A 14680-nucleotide genomic window follows, 5' to 3' on the forward strand; every position below is an offset into this window, starting at 1 on the left:
GAAATGTGTGGGTGGGGAGGGGTAATGGGTGAGGGGCCCAGGTTCCTGACAGTCTACACCCAGGGAACGAAGAGCAAGCGCCATGTTGAAGCCACCATTGCCACTCAGATCCCTCTTATTCCTGCAGCTGCCTCTGCTGGGGGTGGGGCTGAACTTGACGGGCCCCATGCCCAATGGGAATGAAGACATCACAGCTGGTGGGAAACGTGGGACTGAAGGGGGTTGGTGAGAGGGGAGCCTGTGGGAAGGGGCCGTACAGAAATCTCGAACCTGCCATGGGGCATTAGAAGGATGCGGGCAGAACTGAAGAGTACTGTGGAGAAGGGAAAGGGGAAGGGTTCTCTGCCCCTTGCCGCTGCTTCTTCTGACCATCATTTCTGGTCTTCCCCTCCCCCCCTTCGTCCTCTCTCCAACCTAGATTTCTTCCTGACCGCTACACCCCCTGGGACCCTCAGCGTTTCCACCCTGCCCCTCCCAGAGGTCCAGTGTTTTGTGTTCAATGTTGAGTACATGAATTGCACTTGGAACAGCAGCTCTGAGCCCCAGCCCACCAACCTGACTCTGCACTACTGGTATGAAAAAGGAAGAGGGGACAGCACAAGGGAGTAAGAAGGGGGTGGGCTGGACCAAGAAAGAGGGTAAGCCAGCGTCCGAGCCTCCCCACCATTTTCTCATGGGGTAAGTCAGTTCAGAGGAGATGGGGCTGGGCTGTGGTATCTGGAGTACCCAAGTTTATGCCACCGTTCTTCTTCCTCCCAACCCTTCTCCAGGTACAAGAAGTCCAGTGATGATAAAGTCCAGGAGTGTGGCCACTATCTGTTCTCCGGAGAGACCACTGCGGGCTGTTGGCTGCAAAAGGAGGAGATCCATCTCTACGAAACATTTGTTGTCCAGCTCCAGGACCCACGGGAGCCCAGGAGGCAGTCCATACAGACGCTAAAACTGCAGAATCTGGGTAATTTGGAAAGGGCGCCAAGAGTCCTGGAATATATTGTGGGGCACTGGAGTATAGGGAGTGGTGTTCTTTCACCTTGAGGGTACTTAGGCAGGAAGGAGGAGGTGAGGGATCGGGATCGGGATCGGGAGGGGCGGAGGGATTAGGGGCGCTACCTTCAGGATCCTAACTCATCTAGGCCAGGGCAATGACCACACACACACACACACACACACACACAAACACACATATCTCCAGTGATCCCCTGGGCTCCGGAGAACCTGACCCTTCGCAACCTGAGCGAATCGCAGCTAGAACTGAGCTGGAGCAACAGACACTTGGACCACTGTTTGGAGCACCTTGTGCAGTACCGGAGTGACTGGGACCGCAGCTGGACTGTGAGTGACCGGGGTCATGAATGTAGCAGCTCTAAGGCCAAGCAAATGGGGATAGACGATTCAGTCAGCCAAGTAGGAGGGCCTGATCTCAAGCTCCTGTTCTCTGCCTCCTGGTTCCTCTGCTCTGTCTCTCCCCTCATCCAGCTCCTTTGCCTATAATGACCAGTGGACTTTCCATTAACGTTTTCCTACCCGCACTCTTCCCAATACCTGATAGGCAAGTAAACAAAAGGGAGCCTTCCAGGGGATCTGGCGAGGAGGCATGAGATTCTAGTCGGTGAAGGGAGCAGGGTGGCTTGAGTAGTCAAGAGAGGAGGGAAGAGCTGGGAAGGACTGGATGATGTGGGGGGGGAGGGGCTGCGGTTTTAATTCTCCCTTCTTTTTTAGACACCCATCTCTCCCTCACTCTCTTTCTCCCCAAGGAACAATCAGTGGACCACCGAAATAGCTTCTCTCTGCCTAGCGTGGATGGGCAGAAAGTCTACACATTCCGTGTCCGGAGCCGCTATAACCCACTCTGTGGAAGCGCTCAGCGCTGGAGTGAATGGAGCCGCCCTATCCACTGGGGCAGCAATACTTCCAAGGGTAAAATGGGCCTAAGGCCTCACCGTGACCCATGAGCCCGGCACCCCAACCCTTTCGAGCATCACTCTCTTTTGCTCTACCTCTCGACCCCTAAGCCCCCCAAACTTGGTGGCCCATCTCCCCTCACTGTTCAACCTCAACCCCCAGGTTGCAGGGCTTTTCTGTGTAGGGTTGGCTCAGTATGTTGTTAGAGTGGGGGGGGGTGGTCGAGAAGGAGGCGGAGGGGAGATAGAATGTTTAAGATTCCCCTACAGCATTTCCAGAAAGCCTGCATGGCAAAGATAGCTTTGGAAGCAGACCGATGTGGGGTTTTAAACCTGGCTCTGCTGCTTACTCCCCCCCCTCTTTGACCTCGGGCACATCGCTAACCTCTTTGATTCTGTTTCCTCATCTGTAAGATGGAGATAATGATTGTCCCCCCCACCCCCCCCACCCCTGCCACTCTCAGGAGTTGTGAGGATTAAGGGTATGGGAAGTGTCTAGCACAGAGCCTGGCACCAAAGTTGGGGCACTACAGATGTTAGGTCACTTTCTCTTTCTTCTTTTTTTTTGTAGAGAATTCTGTGTTTGCTTTGCAAGCTGTGTTTATCCCCCTTGTCTCCATGGGATTGATTATTGCCCTTATCTTTGTGTACTGCTACCTGGAACGGTGAGATTTCAGATATCCCAGGAAAACGAGGTGGGGTGGCTGGGAAGAAATAGTAGAGGAGGATTATCACAGGGTCTCCAGGAGTAGAGAGAGGGACAGCAAGGAACGAGGGATCACTCAAGGGGGGCATGGTGACGGAAGGAAGCTGCAGGCACACAGACCGCAGAATCCCTTCATTCCATCTGGGAGAACTGGGAGAACTGGGAGAAGGGTACTGGACGAGCGTAACCTATATGCTCCTGCTCCCTCTTTCTCCTCCGTTCAGGATATTGCCCCGCATTCCTACCCTCAAGAACCTCGAGGATCTGGTCACCGAATACCACGGGAACTTTTCGGTGAGAACATTGTCACAGGCAGACTGCAGTTTGTCGACCACCGACTGCCTCTGCCCGAAAGTCAGACAGAGTATGGGGGCCAGAGGGGAGGGGAGGGGGCCTGCACTAACTGTCAGGATGTGGCCGGCCAGTGGGAGGTTGGGCTAGATGGGAGAGCGACACACCGAAGAACTGATTATATACATCGGGTGGGGCAGATGGCAACAGTGGTATGGGGGGGCCCTGGGAGTCTGTGTGTCCCTTCCGTAATCACAGGCGTTGCAGACCTTGTAAGAGCTCCCTTCGTCCAGAGCCCGGGTCTTTTACTCCCTGCGCCTAATTGACCCCTGACCTGGAGATATCTGTCTTTAGGCCTGGAGCGGAGTGTCCAAGGGCCTGGCGGAGAGTTTGCAGCCAGACTACAGTGAATGGCTCTGCTACGTCAGTGAGATTCCCCCCAAAGGAGGGGCTCCAGGGGAGGGGCCTGGGGGCTCCCCCTGCAGCCAGCATAGCCCCTACTGGGCTCCCCCATGCTACACCCTGAAACCTGAAACTGGAGCCCTGATACCCTGATAGAACCCCAGAGCCCTGTAGTCCTAAATTGTACTAACTTCCCCTCTAACCAGCCTGGGTCCCATGCTCACCTCGCCCCCCTGTGGCTGATTCTGAATTTTATGCCCCCTATAACTTCCCTCCCCCTCCACGCCCCCCCCCATTCAATATCTCCTATCGTCCAATTGCCCCTTTGCCCTGAGCACGCGGCTCATCTTCCCAGATCCAGCCCCTCCTCCTCCTCGCAGGATTATTTCTCCCGCAGTCCCTCCGTCCTTCCCTCCCTCCTTCCATCTACCCTTCAATTATGCTCCAAGCAATGAGAAATAAAGCTTCTGTTGATGATCGTCAAGAATGTCTGTTGTTGGGGAGGGGAGCAAGGGAAATGTGGGGTGCAAGGAGGGTGCGAGGCATGGTGCTGACAGGAGGAAAAAGGAGTAGTAGACTCATGATGTGCAAGGAGTAGTACCACAAATTAACTAAAGATGAGCAGCGTTCGAGAAATTTGGCTTTTCTCTAGGTGTCCGGCACTCCTACCAGCATGCATTTTATTTTATTTATTTTTTTAAGATTTTATTTATTTATTTGACAGAGAGATAGAGAGAGCCAGAGAGCACAAGCAGGGGGAATGGCAGAGGGAGAGGGAGAAGCAGGCTCCCCGCTGAGCAGGGAGCCCGACGCAGGGCTCGATCCCAGGCCCCCGGAATCAGGACCCAGCCGAGGGCAGACCCCCAACTGACTGAGCCACCCACGTGCCCCTTATTTTATTTTTAAAAGGATTTTATTTATTTATTGGGCGGGGAGGAGCAGAGGGAGAGGACAAGCAGACTCTGCACTGAACGTGGAGGAGCCCGACGTGTGGGCATCGATCCCAGGACCCTGAGATCACGACCTGAGCTGAAACCAAGAGCCACAGCCTTAACCCACTGAGCCACCCAGGCGCCCTGCAGGATGCATTTTCGAATTAGATTTACCGTGTTGCCCCCCTCCCCAGCAAATCTTTTTTTTTTTTAAAGATTTTATTTATTTATTTGAGAGAGAGAATGAGAGAGAGCACATGAGAGGGGGGAGGGTCAGAGGGAGAAGCAGACTCCCCGCCGAGCAGGGAGCCCGATGCGGGACTCGATCCCGGCCACAGTAGCATGCTCCAGGATCATGACCTGAGCCGAAGGCAGTCGCTTAACCAACTGAGCCACCCAGGCGCCTGTCCCCAGCAAATCTTTCACAGACCCCACCTGGGTTCTTCTCTCCTTATCCTTATTCCACCTTCTGCTACATATACCACTTCTGACCTCATAATCCCTCAACTTCAGCCTCAGGCCCCACCCCTAGGGATGCTGGCTATCCACCACTGCCAGTGGCTCTCTCCTGTCTGCCCTGTCTGGGCCTCTTCAGCCTATGCGATCCACCGACCTCTCCAGACCCCCAACCCTATGGGCCCACTTGCCCCCCCCCCACCTCCCAGGACCTCTAGAACATTCTCCTTCCGAATGACTCATCAGGCCTCCATCTGAAGAGTGAGAAGATCTTGAGAGCATGTTCATTTTCATCAAACATGGAGGTGAGGGGCATTACAGAGCTGGAGTCTGTATGTAGGGCTGGGGAGGTTTGAGGGCAGTGGGGGGGCGGTCACAGGGATGGTATACCTAGAGAAAGGCCACATGCCCCATTCCATGTCTTCTCAGATAATCAGCAGTTTCTGGTCAATACCAATTGCTCTGTCCTTCTGTTGCTGCATTATACCCGCAATAAAGTAGGGTTGCCTAAAACAGGTGAGGAGTTGGGGGGAGGGGACTAAAGGCCAAGGGTTAGAAGTCTGCGGGGTCATTTCCAGCCTCCAAGCCCTCCGACAGGCAAGAAGAGAGCTCTTTGAATCCAACAGCTTCCTCCAATCCCTTCAGGATAGGATCACTGCCCTTTTTGCTCCCACTCCCCTTCCTTAGCTGCCCCAATAACCCTGTGGCCTCCCTCCAGACACCATCGATTTGTGTGATGAAACGGGGACAATGAAGTTGCTTTTCCTGACGAGGACCCCTGGAGACTATGCCAGCAAATTCCTTACTGCTCGAAACACCTACTATATTTGTAAGGTGGAGCATGGAGCACCAGGTAGAGGCTTGGGAGCATTCCTGAAACATAGGGCAGGGCCCTCAAACTGAACTGTGAACCTTGTCCAAAATGGACTGTGAACCTTGACCCTCAACCAGGTCCAAACTGACCATCTCCAGTCAGCCTAAGAAAGAGCACTGCCTCTACAACAATAGGGTAGGTTTATGCATATTATGCGCCCCCCCCCCCACCTGAGCCTAGGGTTGGACCTGAGGGGGAAGAAATCAGGTATATCAGCTCACAGTAGCATCGAGTGTTAGGTTCCTGAAATCTTGGGCTTTGGAAGGGGGGGACGGGGTGACAGAGGCTGGAGATAGCACACTGCTGTGTTCACAGGAACCCGACTGGAGAATGCCTACAGAGCTTTTGTGCCTCTCCTGAAGAATCCAGAACCTGAGCTAATTGGTAAGGAGCACGATGGAGGAAGGAGGAACGTGGAGAGGACCGTACACAGCCGGGTGATAGAGTACATTCTCTATATGGAGTGCGAATTGTGTAATGAGGCAGGATCCTAGGAAAAGGGGACTACGGCCTAGGTCCACTTTAGGATGGGTGTTTCGCTCAAACCGGCTGGAGTAGTGTGTGTCACTCACCCCTACTCCTCACCCCCATTTCTCGGGCACTGTCTTGATATAATCTCCCTATCACCACCCATCGTTTCCATCTTTCCCTTCATCCTTTTCTCTTGGAGTCTCGGTGTCCCAGTTCCCACCGAAAAGAGCAAAATTTAGGCACCTTCAGATCACTCCTCAGCCTAGCTTTGGGCCCAGTTATTCCAAGTGATCACTGGAATGATGGGAGGGATGAGGTGGGTAGGTAAGGTCTCTAGTCCTCAGAGGTGGGGGTGCCTTTTCCTGGTTCTCAGACACTTTGCGTATACAATGTGACCTCCTGGAGAGGAACCGAATGAAATTGCTTAGAAGCCAAGAAGCCAAGAAAGTCAGTCCAACTGACTCCTCCGTGAACCTCCCAGTAAGACTCCCCAAATGTAGTCTGTTCCTGCACCCCGCCCTTCCCTACCAGCCAACCCAAGGCTCCTGCCCCCTGCCCCCACCCCTGGGATGAATTTCCTTTCCAAATCCAACATCCATGCCCAAGACCTGCCTCCAACCTCTCTTGGCCTGCCACGGGCCCTAGTTTGTAGAAAGCTTCCCTGCAGGGGCCTCTTGATCTACTTATGGATCCTTTCCTTTTCAAGTCCAAATCAACGGGAAGATTGGATGAAGAGGGGTCCCCTCGCAGGGGTCGGATCTTTAGGACCAGAGCGGACTTTTTCAGTAGAAGGGATAAACATCGCTAACTAAATAAAGTGCCCAAGTGAGAGCAGTAATACGAGGTATGAAATTACTGGAATTCAACATGAGGTCCCTTCTTCAAGAAAGACTCCTTCTCCCAATATCTGCACCAAGGCTTAAGTGTGCCCCAGGCACCGTGGAGGCTCTGAGGGTGAGTAGGAGTGGCAGGAGAGGGCTGGGGTGAGCACATGGGTGGGAGTGAGGCAAGACTGTGAAGTCTGCTACAATGAGCCTTTGAGGGACAGAGTAGGGGGTGGGGTCTTATCCAACCAGACTACCTCCCCTTGAGAGGCCTATCACAGCCCGCCCACTACTGCTGGGGTTCCGTGAGGGATTGGCAGCTTCCCTCCCCCCACCGCGATGATCCACCAACTCCCCCTGCTGAAATTCCCCCAGCCCCCCACCTCTCCTCCACTTCTGAGTAGTCCCTCCCGCCAGTCCTCTGCTTCCCCCGCCCCCCGCCTTATCTGAGGGGAGCAGCAAGGCAGCAGAAACCAGAGCTGGTTATAGGCATTTATTGAATTTATTCATTTATTGATTTGACACACTTCCCCACTCCAATCTAGCACATGATACAATCTGGGTAGGCCAGGCGCTGACACAGGAAATGATGGGAACCCACAGCAGGGGCGGGGGAGGGGACAATGCAAAGGGGACTGGGGGAGGGGCTGCTTTGGGGGCTGGGGTAGGGAAGGAGCCCCAGATGGCCACCCTGGCAGGTGCTAGTAAACCTGATCCACATTCCCCTCTATCCCTGCTCATTTCCCAGACCCTTGGCCAAGCTCCCCAGCTCCCCCTTCCCTGTTCCACCCCTCCCCCCTGCTTGCCACCACACACACTTCCACATAACCCCTGTAGTCAGGCAAGGGGAAGAAGGGCAGGGACAGCTGTCAGGGGCCTGGAACAGGGAGGTCTCTGTGCCTAACTTTACCACCCTAAATCCTTCCCTCCTCTTCTCCCCCACCCCCTCCCACCCCTTTGCAGGCCACAGACTAATTCCAGGCCTTCAGTGCACTCTCCCACCATAGCGCTAACCCGCAGTGGGTCATGCGAGAGGGCGGCCGCACCCCCAACAGCACACACTCCCAGACACAAGGTGAACCAGGGGGCCTGGCTTAGCTTTTTCCGTAGGGCAACTCTAAGCTAGGTCCGCGCAGACCTTGTTCCAGACATCTCCACAGCAGAGCTTTCCCCCTTGCTCAGTACAGCTCTCCACTGCTGCTCCCCTGCCCCCTGCTCTCTGGCGGCCTGGGGCTCTCTCTCTCCCCCCCCCCCACTTCCCATGTTTCCCCAAGTAATGTCTGTAGTGTTTGCATCATGTCACTATGACAAAGCCTTCAGAAAGAAAAAAAAAAAAGCATTCTCCCCATCACTAGCACCTTGCCACTGTTAAAAATCTCTGTATTTGTGTTTATATTTCTTTAAAAGTTTATAAAAAGCCTTTCTGTTATCTGCAGCCTTCCAAGGGTGATTTGGCCTGGTGGGCCCCTCCAGTGCTCAGACCCTGGCCCTTCCAGGTCCCTACTACCCCACCCTACCCACCCCACCCCACTGGCCTAGGGGGCCACTGCATAAAAATCCCAGGCTCAAGCTAGCCCGGACCAGCTCAGGTAAGACTACAAAAGATCCTGCTCCCAAAGGCAGGGGTAAGGCCACTGGTGACTTCACATTTCCAACAGCATTGCCCACCCCTGCTCTGAAACCCAGGGGGCGGGAATGGAGGGAGCCAAGGATGGCTCCCAAGAGGGGGCCTCACCCCCTAATTGGCACAGTGAGAAGAAACCCTTTCCCTTTCCCCCCACCCCTTTCCCTCCCTCCCTCCATAGTTCCCAGATGGGGCAGCTTTATCTTGAGAATTTCTTCAACGCCCCCGTGTGAGCAGACCCCACCCTAGCTCTAAAGCAGGGTCCCGAATTCCCAGGGAGGGGTCAAGGGTAAAGAGTGGATATGGGCACGCCTGGCTCCACCGCTGAAGCAGGGGACAAAGCTTCCAGCCGTGGCTCAGGGATCTGTGGGAAGAAGAAATGGAAGACAAAGAGGCTCATCTGGGGCATGACAACTTTCCACCATTAAGGTCCACGCCCCCCCCCAAAAAACCCACAAAAAACAGAGACAGCCCTTCCCCCTACCTCGCCTGTGCTGCTGCTGCTAGGGGCGGGCATTGCTGAGGGGCCTGGAGGTCCCATGGGGAGCTACGCCCCTCTAATACAACGCCCTCTCCCCCATTCCCCAGGGGCTCCAGCCACCGCCCTCCTCCCCGGCCGCCAGTTCTAAAGCTCCCTCTTGCTCAGATCATGGCACTAGCTGGGCATCTAGGAGTGGCTGTAGGTTGTGAGATGCTACCGTGGATGAAGAGGTGTCCTACCTGGCTCGAAGTTGAAGTCCAGGCCCTCGCCCCCATCCATGAGGTCGCTGATGATGTTATCCACGTCACACTCCAGGTTCTCCATATACATGTCAAGATCCAGATCCTGAGGCATTCGGTCTTGGCTTGCAGCTTCAGTACCAGGTGTGAGCACAGGAGCCCCCAGGGGCTTGGGGATGGGAGCCCCTGCCATGACTGGAGGTGGTGCTATCATAGAAAGGGTGGGGACCAGACTGCTGGGGCCTGGGACCTCTAGCGGCTTGGGACAGAGGCCGACTCCTGTGGCTGGCTTGCTGGAGGAAGGTAGCCCCCCCAGCAACAGAAGTGTCGGAGCCTGGGACAGAATGGGGTCTACCTGGGTCATGAGCACATCGGCAGGGGGTGGTGGCGTATCAGAGGTGAGCAGGGCCTCCAGAGACTGGGGGCTTGCGAAGCACCCTTCTCCTGCTGCCAGGGACCCCTCTGCTGAGCTGAAGAGGGAGGTGCTGTAGGTGTGTAAGGGACCCGGGACCCCAGGATGCTGCAAAGAGAAGCCAGAGAGACTACTCCGAGAGAGCAGGGAATGGGACGAGGTGAGATTGAGCCCATCTAACAGCTCGAGATCTTCGTTTAGGGTGGGAGGGACACCCCCTGCATAGCTGCTGACTGAGGCTGGCATCTCCTCCTCGGCCAGCACCTCAGACTCTGCCCTCATGGGGGAGTGCCGAGTGCTGATGGTGCTGGCATTGGAACTGCTTCGTGGACGGAACGTGGTCCACACATCGGCCTCTTCGCGGTTTCGCGAGCAAGGGCTGCCTGGCCACTTGGGAAAGTGGCCGACCGGGCTCGCTGGAGTGGCGCCTTCGGGTGGAGCCGGCAGCACGGCAGGTTTCTTCTTGGGGGCCTTGCTGCGGCCCCGGAGCAGCTTGCTGCTGCTATCCATGGAGGCTGCCCGGCGGCGGGGAGCCTTGCCACTCTTGCCTCCTTCAGGATTCAGCATCCACCAAGAGCTCTTGCCGGTAGCCTCGTTGTGAACCTTGATGAACTTGCTGTGCAGGGACAGGTTGTGGCGGATGGAGTTCTGGAGGGGGCAGAGGCAGTGGGAAAGGGGCATGAGCTGTGTGCAGGGGAGGCCAGTGGCCAGCAGCCCCGCCTTGAAGGACGCTGGGACAGAGCAGGGGCATTCCTAGAAACCCAGAGCTATCAAACCCCGGGGGGGGGGGGGGGGCGTGGTAACAGGCAAAGGTAGGGGTGGGGATTAGAGCGGGGTTGGGGGGGGGGAGACCGTACACAGTTCCCACCCAAAGACAAGATGCTCAGTTTCTGCTGCTCCAGATGTCTCTACACAAGGGCCCAGGACACAAGCCGGGTAACAACCTACTGCCGAGGGCACTGGGCCTATTCTGGAAAAGCTCACAGCACTGCACTCCTCCCAGGTCTCTGGGGGGCTGTCTGGGGCTGGTGGGCATTTACTGGGGAGATGCACTCCTGATTCCACCAGAACTAGGATTAGGTGGGAAAGAATTCCGTGGCTCCAGCCTCTTTCCTTGAGTGTAGGCTTGGGTGGAGTTGACGGGACAGTGGTGTGACACCAGCCCAAGACTGGCCCACCCTGTCTTGAGCCAAGTTCTCTGACTAGGCTGAGGGGCTGGAACCTCAGCAGAGCGAGCACTCTACTCCGCATGGGGCATTTGAGCCCCAGCTCTCCATAGGATTTGAAGATCTCGCTCTTTTTTTTTTTTTTTTCCTGATTCCTCCCAGTCCTTGGGCAGACACGCTCAACTACATTCAGGCCAGGCGCCTCGCTGTACCTCAGCTACACAAGGCACGTTCCCTTCTCCCTCCCTCCTCATCCTAGGAAGGATCTCCCTTCTGTAAATTCTGCTAGTTCCTCAAGACCAAGCGTAAGTTCCCTCCCTTCTATTAAGTGGTTGCTTGACTTCTGCGGCCAAATCTCTCATATGGTATTTTTAATCTGTTCCACACAATCTGACCCAACCTATATTGTATTATTTACAATTTCACATAATTAGTCTCATCGAGTATAAGCGCCCATGGCACAGATCATGTTGTCCAGTCAGGCAGCCCTCAACGGCACCCCGTCGGAGTGCCAAGCTCCCAGGACATAATCAGTACCTTGTCGCCTTATTGGTGAGTGGCCCTCGGGTGACAATAGTGAGCCTCCCCTTGAGGCTCTATCAGCTTTGGAGCACCTTGGGTATTGGAAGCTCCATGTCCTCCCTCCCTCCCTCCTTCCCTCCCTCTGTTCTCCCTTCCTCCCTCATTGCTGATATTCCGCTAGAGATAAGTTTTTTCCCAGGGGCCCAGGGAGCTGAGATTGGCAGCTTCTTGAGCCCCCAGAGCAGCTTCTTTCTACTGGTTGCCCCAGGCTAGTTACACCATCCTTTTGTGTCCCCCCCCCCACCTCCCTTCCCTGTCCTACCTCCTTTCCCCTATTTCCCCTCAGGAATTTGTGCCTAAGATCTCCAACCTTAGGGGCATTTGACCTCCCACATGGAGCTCTTTGGTGTTTAGAAACTTGGGAGGAGCCCAGGAGGGCTTGGAGCTACTAGGAGGCTGAGGGTCTGACTGGTGCTCCAGATAAGGAGACCCTCTGCCTGGGGAAAGATGTTCAAGTAGCTTCTTGTTCCAGAGTTCTTTAGCCAGAGAACTCCTTGTCTCCCTGGGACCCTTCAGTAACGGCTACTACCCTGGCCGCATTGGTACTCCTCGTTCCTTGAAGGGAATGGAAACTTGTCCATCTAGACAGTAACTGTCCAGCCTTGGTAACTGAGTGCCCCCGTGACTTCTGGCACTGAGATTCCCCACCCCCCCACCCACCCAGTTCATCCTTCAGCTCTGGCTCTACTGAGAAGCTCCATTCCTCTCTCTACACTCAATACCCAAGGGGCCCATTTGGTTAACCCCTCTTCTTTAGACCTCAGAACTAGTACACAGTACAACCTCTTACCTGGAGAGGTCAGCTCCCTAGAAGCCTATAATGCCTACCTGTTGGAAGCGGGGTGGGGGGGTGACTCCTAATTGTTCCCCCAAGCCACCCAAACAAAGCTTTCTTGTTCTTAGTGAGTGCCACCCCCTGGTGGGGTGGGAGTACTTCTGGCCCACCACCAGAGGAGCCAGTTCAGGCCCCGCCCCCCCAGGCTTACCCCTTGGAGTGGGGCAGGGGTGGGGATGGGGGATGAGAGGCTGGGAGGCCCCAAGCTCAGCCTGATTTGGCTTCACCATCATTCCAGTGAAAAGAATTTGGCAGCATGGACTAGCAGAAAGAGGATATGATTTCTAGTTAGACCTGAGTTCAAGTTCTTGCTCTACTGATACCAGGCGAGTTTCCTGACCTTTCTGTACCTTAGTTTCCCAACACGTAAAATGTGGAGTCTCACAATCGCTGTGAAGATTAATAAAACAAAACAAAACTTAAAAACTACTTTGTAAATGAAAACTCCGCAAATAAGTGTACATTATAAGGAGGGACTACACTCCCACTGCATAACTAACAACTCACGATTATTTCTTCTACCCTGGAAAATGAACCTAAGGGAAAAGAAAAAACAGCTGTGTAGGCTGGGTCCAAGGAGGGGAGCTCTTTATGAGCTGAGACTGTGGCGTGGCAGTCTACCCAGAAATAGTGCCAAGGGTCTCAGTCAGCTGTCCTGTTTTCTGTCCGGCCCAACTCCTGGGGATACTGCAGATCTGATCACTCGATCTCCTACACGTAGGGGAGGACCCTCTGCTCATTCAACCCTCTCTACTTCCTTGTACGCTGATCTCACCACCTACGGGGGTGCAAGATGCCAAGGGGCTGAAGCTCCCCATTTCGTAATTAGAGTCCCATATTCCTCAGGACAAGTTTTCAGAGCATCTAGCAAGATCTTTCTTCCTAGTTTCTTCATTGAAGGCCAAGGGAACTCCCAACCTTGTGCTCCAAAGTCAGATCCCTAGCTCTTTTTTTCGTAACTATTATTCCTCAACAGTGAATGAAAACTCTCCCCTGGCCCCCGCCACCCCAGACTTAGATAGCCCCTTGCTAGGGAGAGTTTCCTAGCACTACAGGGTAAACTGAGGCAGGTAGCAGCTCATGGCCCCTTTTTTCCTCCTGGTCCGTAAGAGCAGCTACTTTACCCCAGGAATATCACCTTTTTTCACCTCTGCCACTCTACCCCCTCTTCTTGAGTAGAGGCGTTCTAGAACAGTACCTCTACCCTGAGGTATTGAGAGGCAAGTGGGGAATCCAAGTAATCCCACAGGAATGGGAGAAAAGGTGTTGGGGTGGGAGGTGGGGGAGGAAGGAAGGCTAGGTTCATGTGGGGAATCCACACAGTTCCTGCTGTACATAGGATAAAGACTTCTCTGTGGAAATAAGTGTCTGGGGCAGCTCAAGCCAAAGTGCTGGGAGTGTTGAGCAGTGAGCAGAGAATTCAATTTTCTCCAAGGCAAGGACAGTGTCTTATTCATCTGCGATCCTCCAGCATCAAGCACTGAGCAGTGGCATATACTATGTCCTAAGTAAATGTTTGTGTAATTGATGATTTGAAGGTGGATCTCTGGGGTGGGGGCATAAAAGGCGGCCCCAGAATGGCAGTAAGGAGGCTAGGGGGCCCAGGGGCAGATGGTATTGGGACAGAGGTAGGGGGGTCATAGTTACCTTCCATCCTGCTGAGCTGTTGCTGTCACCCTTGTCCTTGAAGTAGGGCACAGTGCGGACCATCCACTCATAGATCTGGGCGAGTGTCAGTCGCTTCTCGGGGGCGCTTTCAATGGCCTGGCTGATGAGTTCTGCATATGACTGATTTCCCCAGGCATTCCGGCGGGAGCCTCCCTTCCGAGGACCTGTTACAGCCCCCAGGATCCCGGGCTGGGGGCCCCCTGCCGGCTCTGGGAGCTGGGAGGGCAACAGGGTCGGCTCTGAGTGCCCCTCCGTGTGTACCTTCTCTCCCAGACCTGGCTCCACCTCGGGAGGCTCAGACGGCTCAGTAGCGAGCTCTGGTCGGGGAAGGGGCCAGGTGCAGGAGCGCGGACGGCTCTGGGGTTCGAAGTCGGGATCGAGGTCTATGATCGCGGCAGCCTCTGTGGCTGAATTCTCATTCCTTGGATCCATACGTGGAATTGGACCTCCGCCGCTCAGCTTTCAGAGGAGCCTGCCACCGTCCCTCGCGATGCCTCCCCCCAGGGGGGAAGCACCGAGGGCCAGGAGGCACATTCCTGCCAGTCCTCAGAAAGTCGCGAACTTCCCCCTCGCCCCAGGACGCTAGCCCCCAAGCTGTCCCTTCTACACAGTTCTCTGATCCTCTTCTCGACTACAAGCGGACAGCCTCGGAGATCTTTCCGAGACACCACCTGTAACCTCCGCCTAGCGAAGACACTTTTTCTCCAACCTCTCACTCAGCTTCCTGCTCTTTTAAACCTGAGGCACGGTATCCCCTCATACATTGCGCTCCCATCACCGAACGTCTCCTTAGCCGCAGTTCCCTCCCCCTTTTAA

General features: G+C 54.9%; 3 protein-coding genes across 5 annotated transcripts; 2 read left to right on the top strand and 1 right to left on the bottom strand.

Moving 5' to 3' along the window:
- The first annotated feature begins 27 nt into the window (after positions 1–27).
- On the top strand, positions 28–3787 carry IL2RG (interleukin 2 receptor subunit gamma). Of its 3 annotated transcripts, none has more exons than XM_006737483.3 (8): positions 28–197; positions 419–572; positions 771–955; positions 1193–1332; positions 1755–1917; positions 2473–2566; positions 2832–2901; positions 3253–3787. In XM_006737483.3, exons 1-8 carry the CDS (start codon positions 83–85, stop codon positions 3451–3453), a joined length of 1122 nt encoding a protein of 373 aa, XP_006737546.1. In that variant the 5' UTR covers positions 28–82; the 3' UTR covers positions 3454–3787. The 3 variants fall into 3 exon arrangements, with proteins under 3 accessions (XP_006737546.1, XP_081664830.1, XP_081664831.1); XM_081808704.1 differs by having other exon boundaries at positions 36–221; XM_081808705.1 differs by having other exon boundaries at positions 111–225.
- Positions 3788–4968: 1181 nt separating this feature from the next.
- Positions 4969–6841, top strand: CXHXorf65 (chromosome X CXorf65 homolog). Its single transcript, XM_081809328.1, has 6 exons — positions 4969–4993; positions 5118–5204; positions 5407–5541; positions 5878–5946; positions 6407–6513; positions 6740–6841. Exons 1-6 carry the CDS (start codon positions 4969–4971, stop codon positions 6839–6841), a joined length of 525 nt encoding a protein of 174 aa, XP_081665454.1.
- A 494-nt stretch (positions 6842–7335) lies between these two features.
- FOXO4 (forkhead box O4) lies at positions 7336–14674 on the bottom strand. Its single transcript, XM_006737481.3, has 3 exons — positions 13844–14674; positions 9202–10261; positions 7336–8845 (listed from the first exon to the last, which is right to left on the bottom strand). Exons 1-3 carry the CDS (start codon positions 14294–14296, stop codon positions 8838–8840), a joined length of 1521 nt encoding a protein of 506 aa, XP_006737544.1. The 5' UTR covers positions 14297–14674; the 3' UTR covers positions 7336–8837.
- Between the last annotated feature and the right edge of the window lie 6 nt (positions 14675–14680).

Source organism: Leptonychotes weddellii, chromosome X (genome assembly GCF_054177405.1).
Source record: "Leptonychotes weddellii isolate Sample4059 chromosome X, ASM5417740v2, whole genome shotgun sequence".
Classification (NCBI taxonomy): domain Eukaryota; kingdom Metazoa; phylum Chordata; class Mammalia; order Carnivora; family Phocidae; genus Leptonychotes; species Leptonychotes weddellii.

Coding starts and splice junctions, on each gene's coding strand:
- FOXO4 (XM_006737481.3), bottom strand. CDS start 14,296: ATGGATCCAAGGAATGAGAATTCAGCCACAGAGGCTGCCGCGATCATA. Junction 10,262..13,843: donor ACAGCTCAGCAGGATGGAAG/GTAACTATGACC, acceptor TGCCCCCTCCAG/AACTCCATCCGCCACAACCT.
- CXHXorf65 (XM_081809328.1), top strand. CDS start 4,969: ATGTTCATTTTCATCAAACATGGAG. Junction 4,994..5,117: donor CATTTTCATCAAACATGGAG/GTGAGGGGCATT, acceptor ATGTCTTCTCAG/ATAATCAGCAGTTTCTGGTC. Junction 5,947..6,406: donor TCCAGAACCTGAGCTAATTG/GTAAGGAGCACG, acceptor CCTGGTTCTCAG/ACACTTTGCGTATACAATGT.
- IL2RG (XM_081808704.1), top strand. CDS start 83: ATGTTGAAGCCACCATTGCCACTCAGATCCCTCTTATTCCTGCAGCTG. Junction 956..1,192: donor GCTAAAACTGCAGAATCTGG/GTAATTTGGAAA, acceptor ACATATCTCCAG/TGATCCCCTGGGCTCCGGAG. Junction 2,567..2,831: donor GTGTACTGCTACCTGGAACG/GTGAGATTTCAG, acceptor TCCTCCGTTCAG/GATATTGCCCCGCATTCCTA.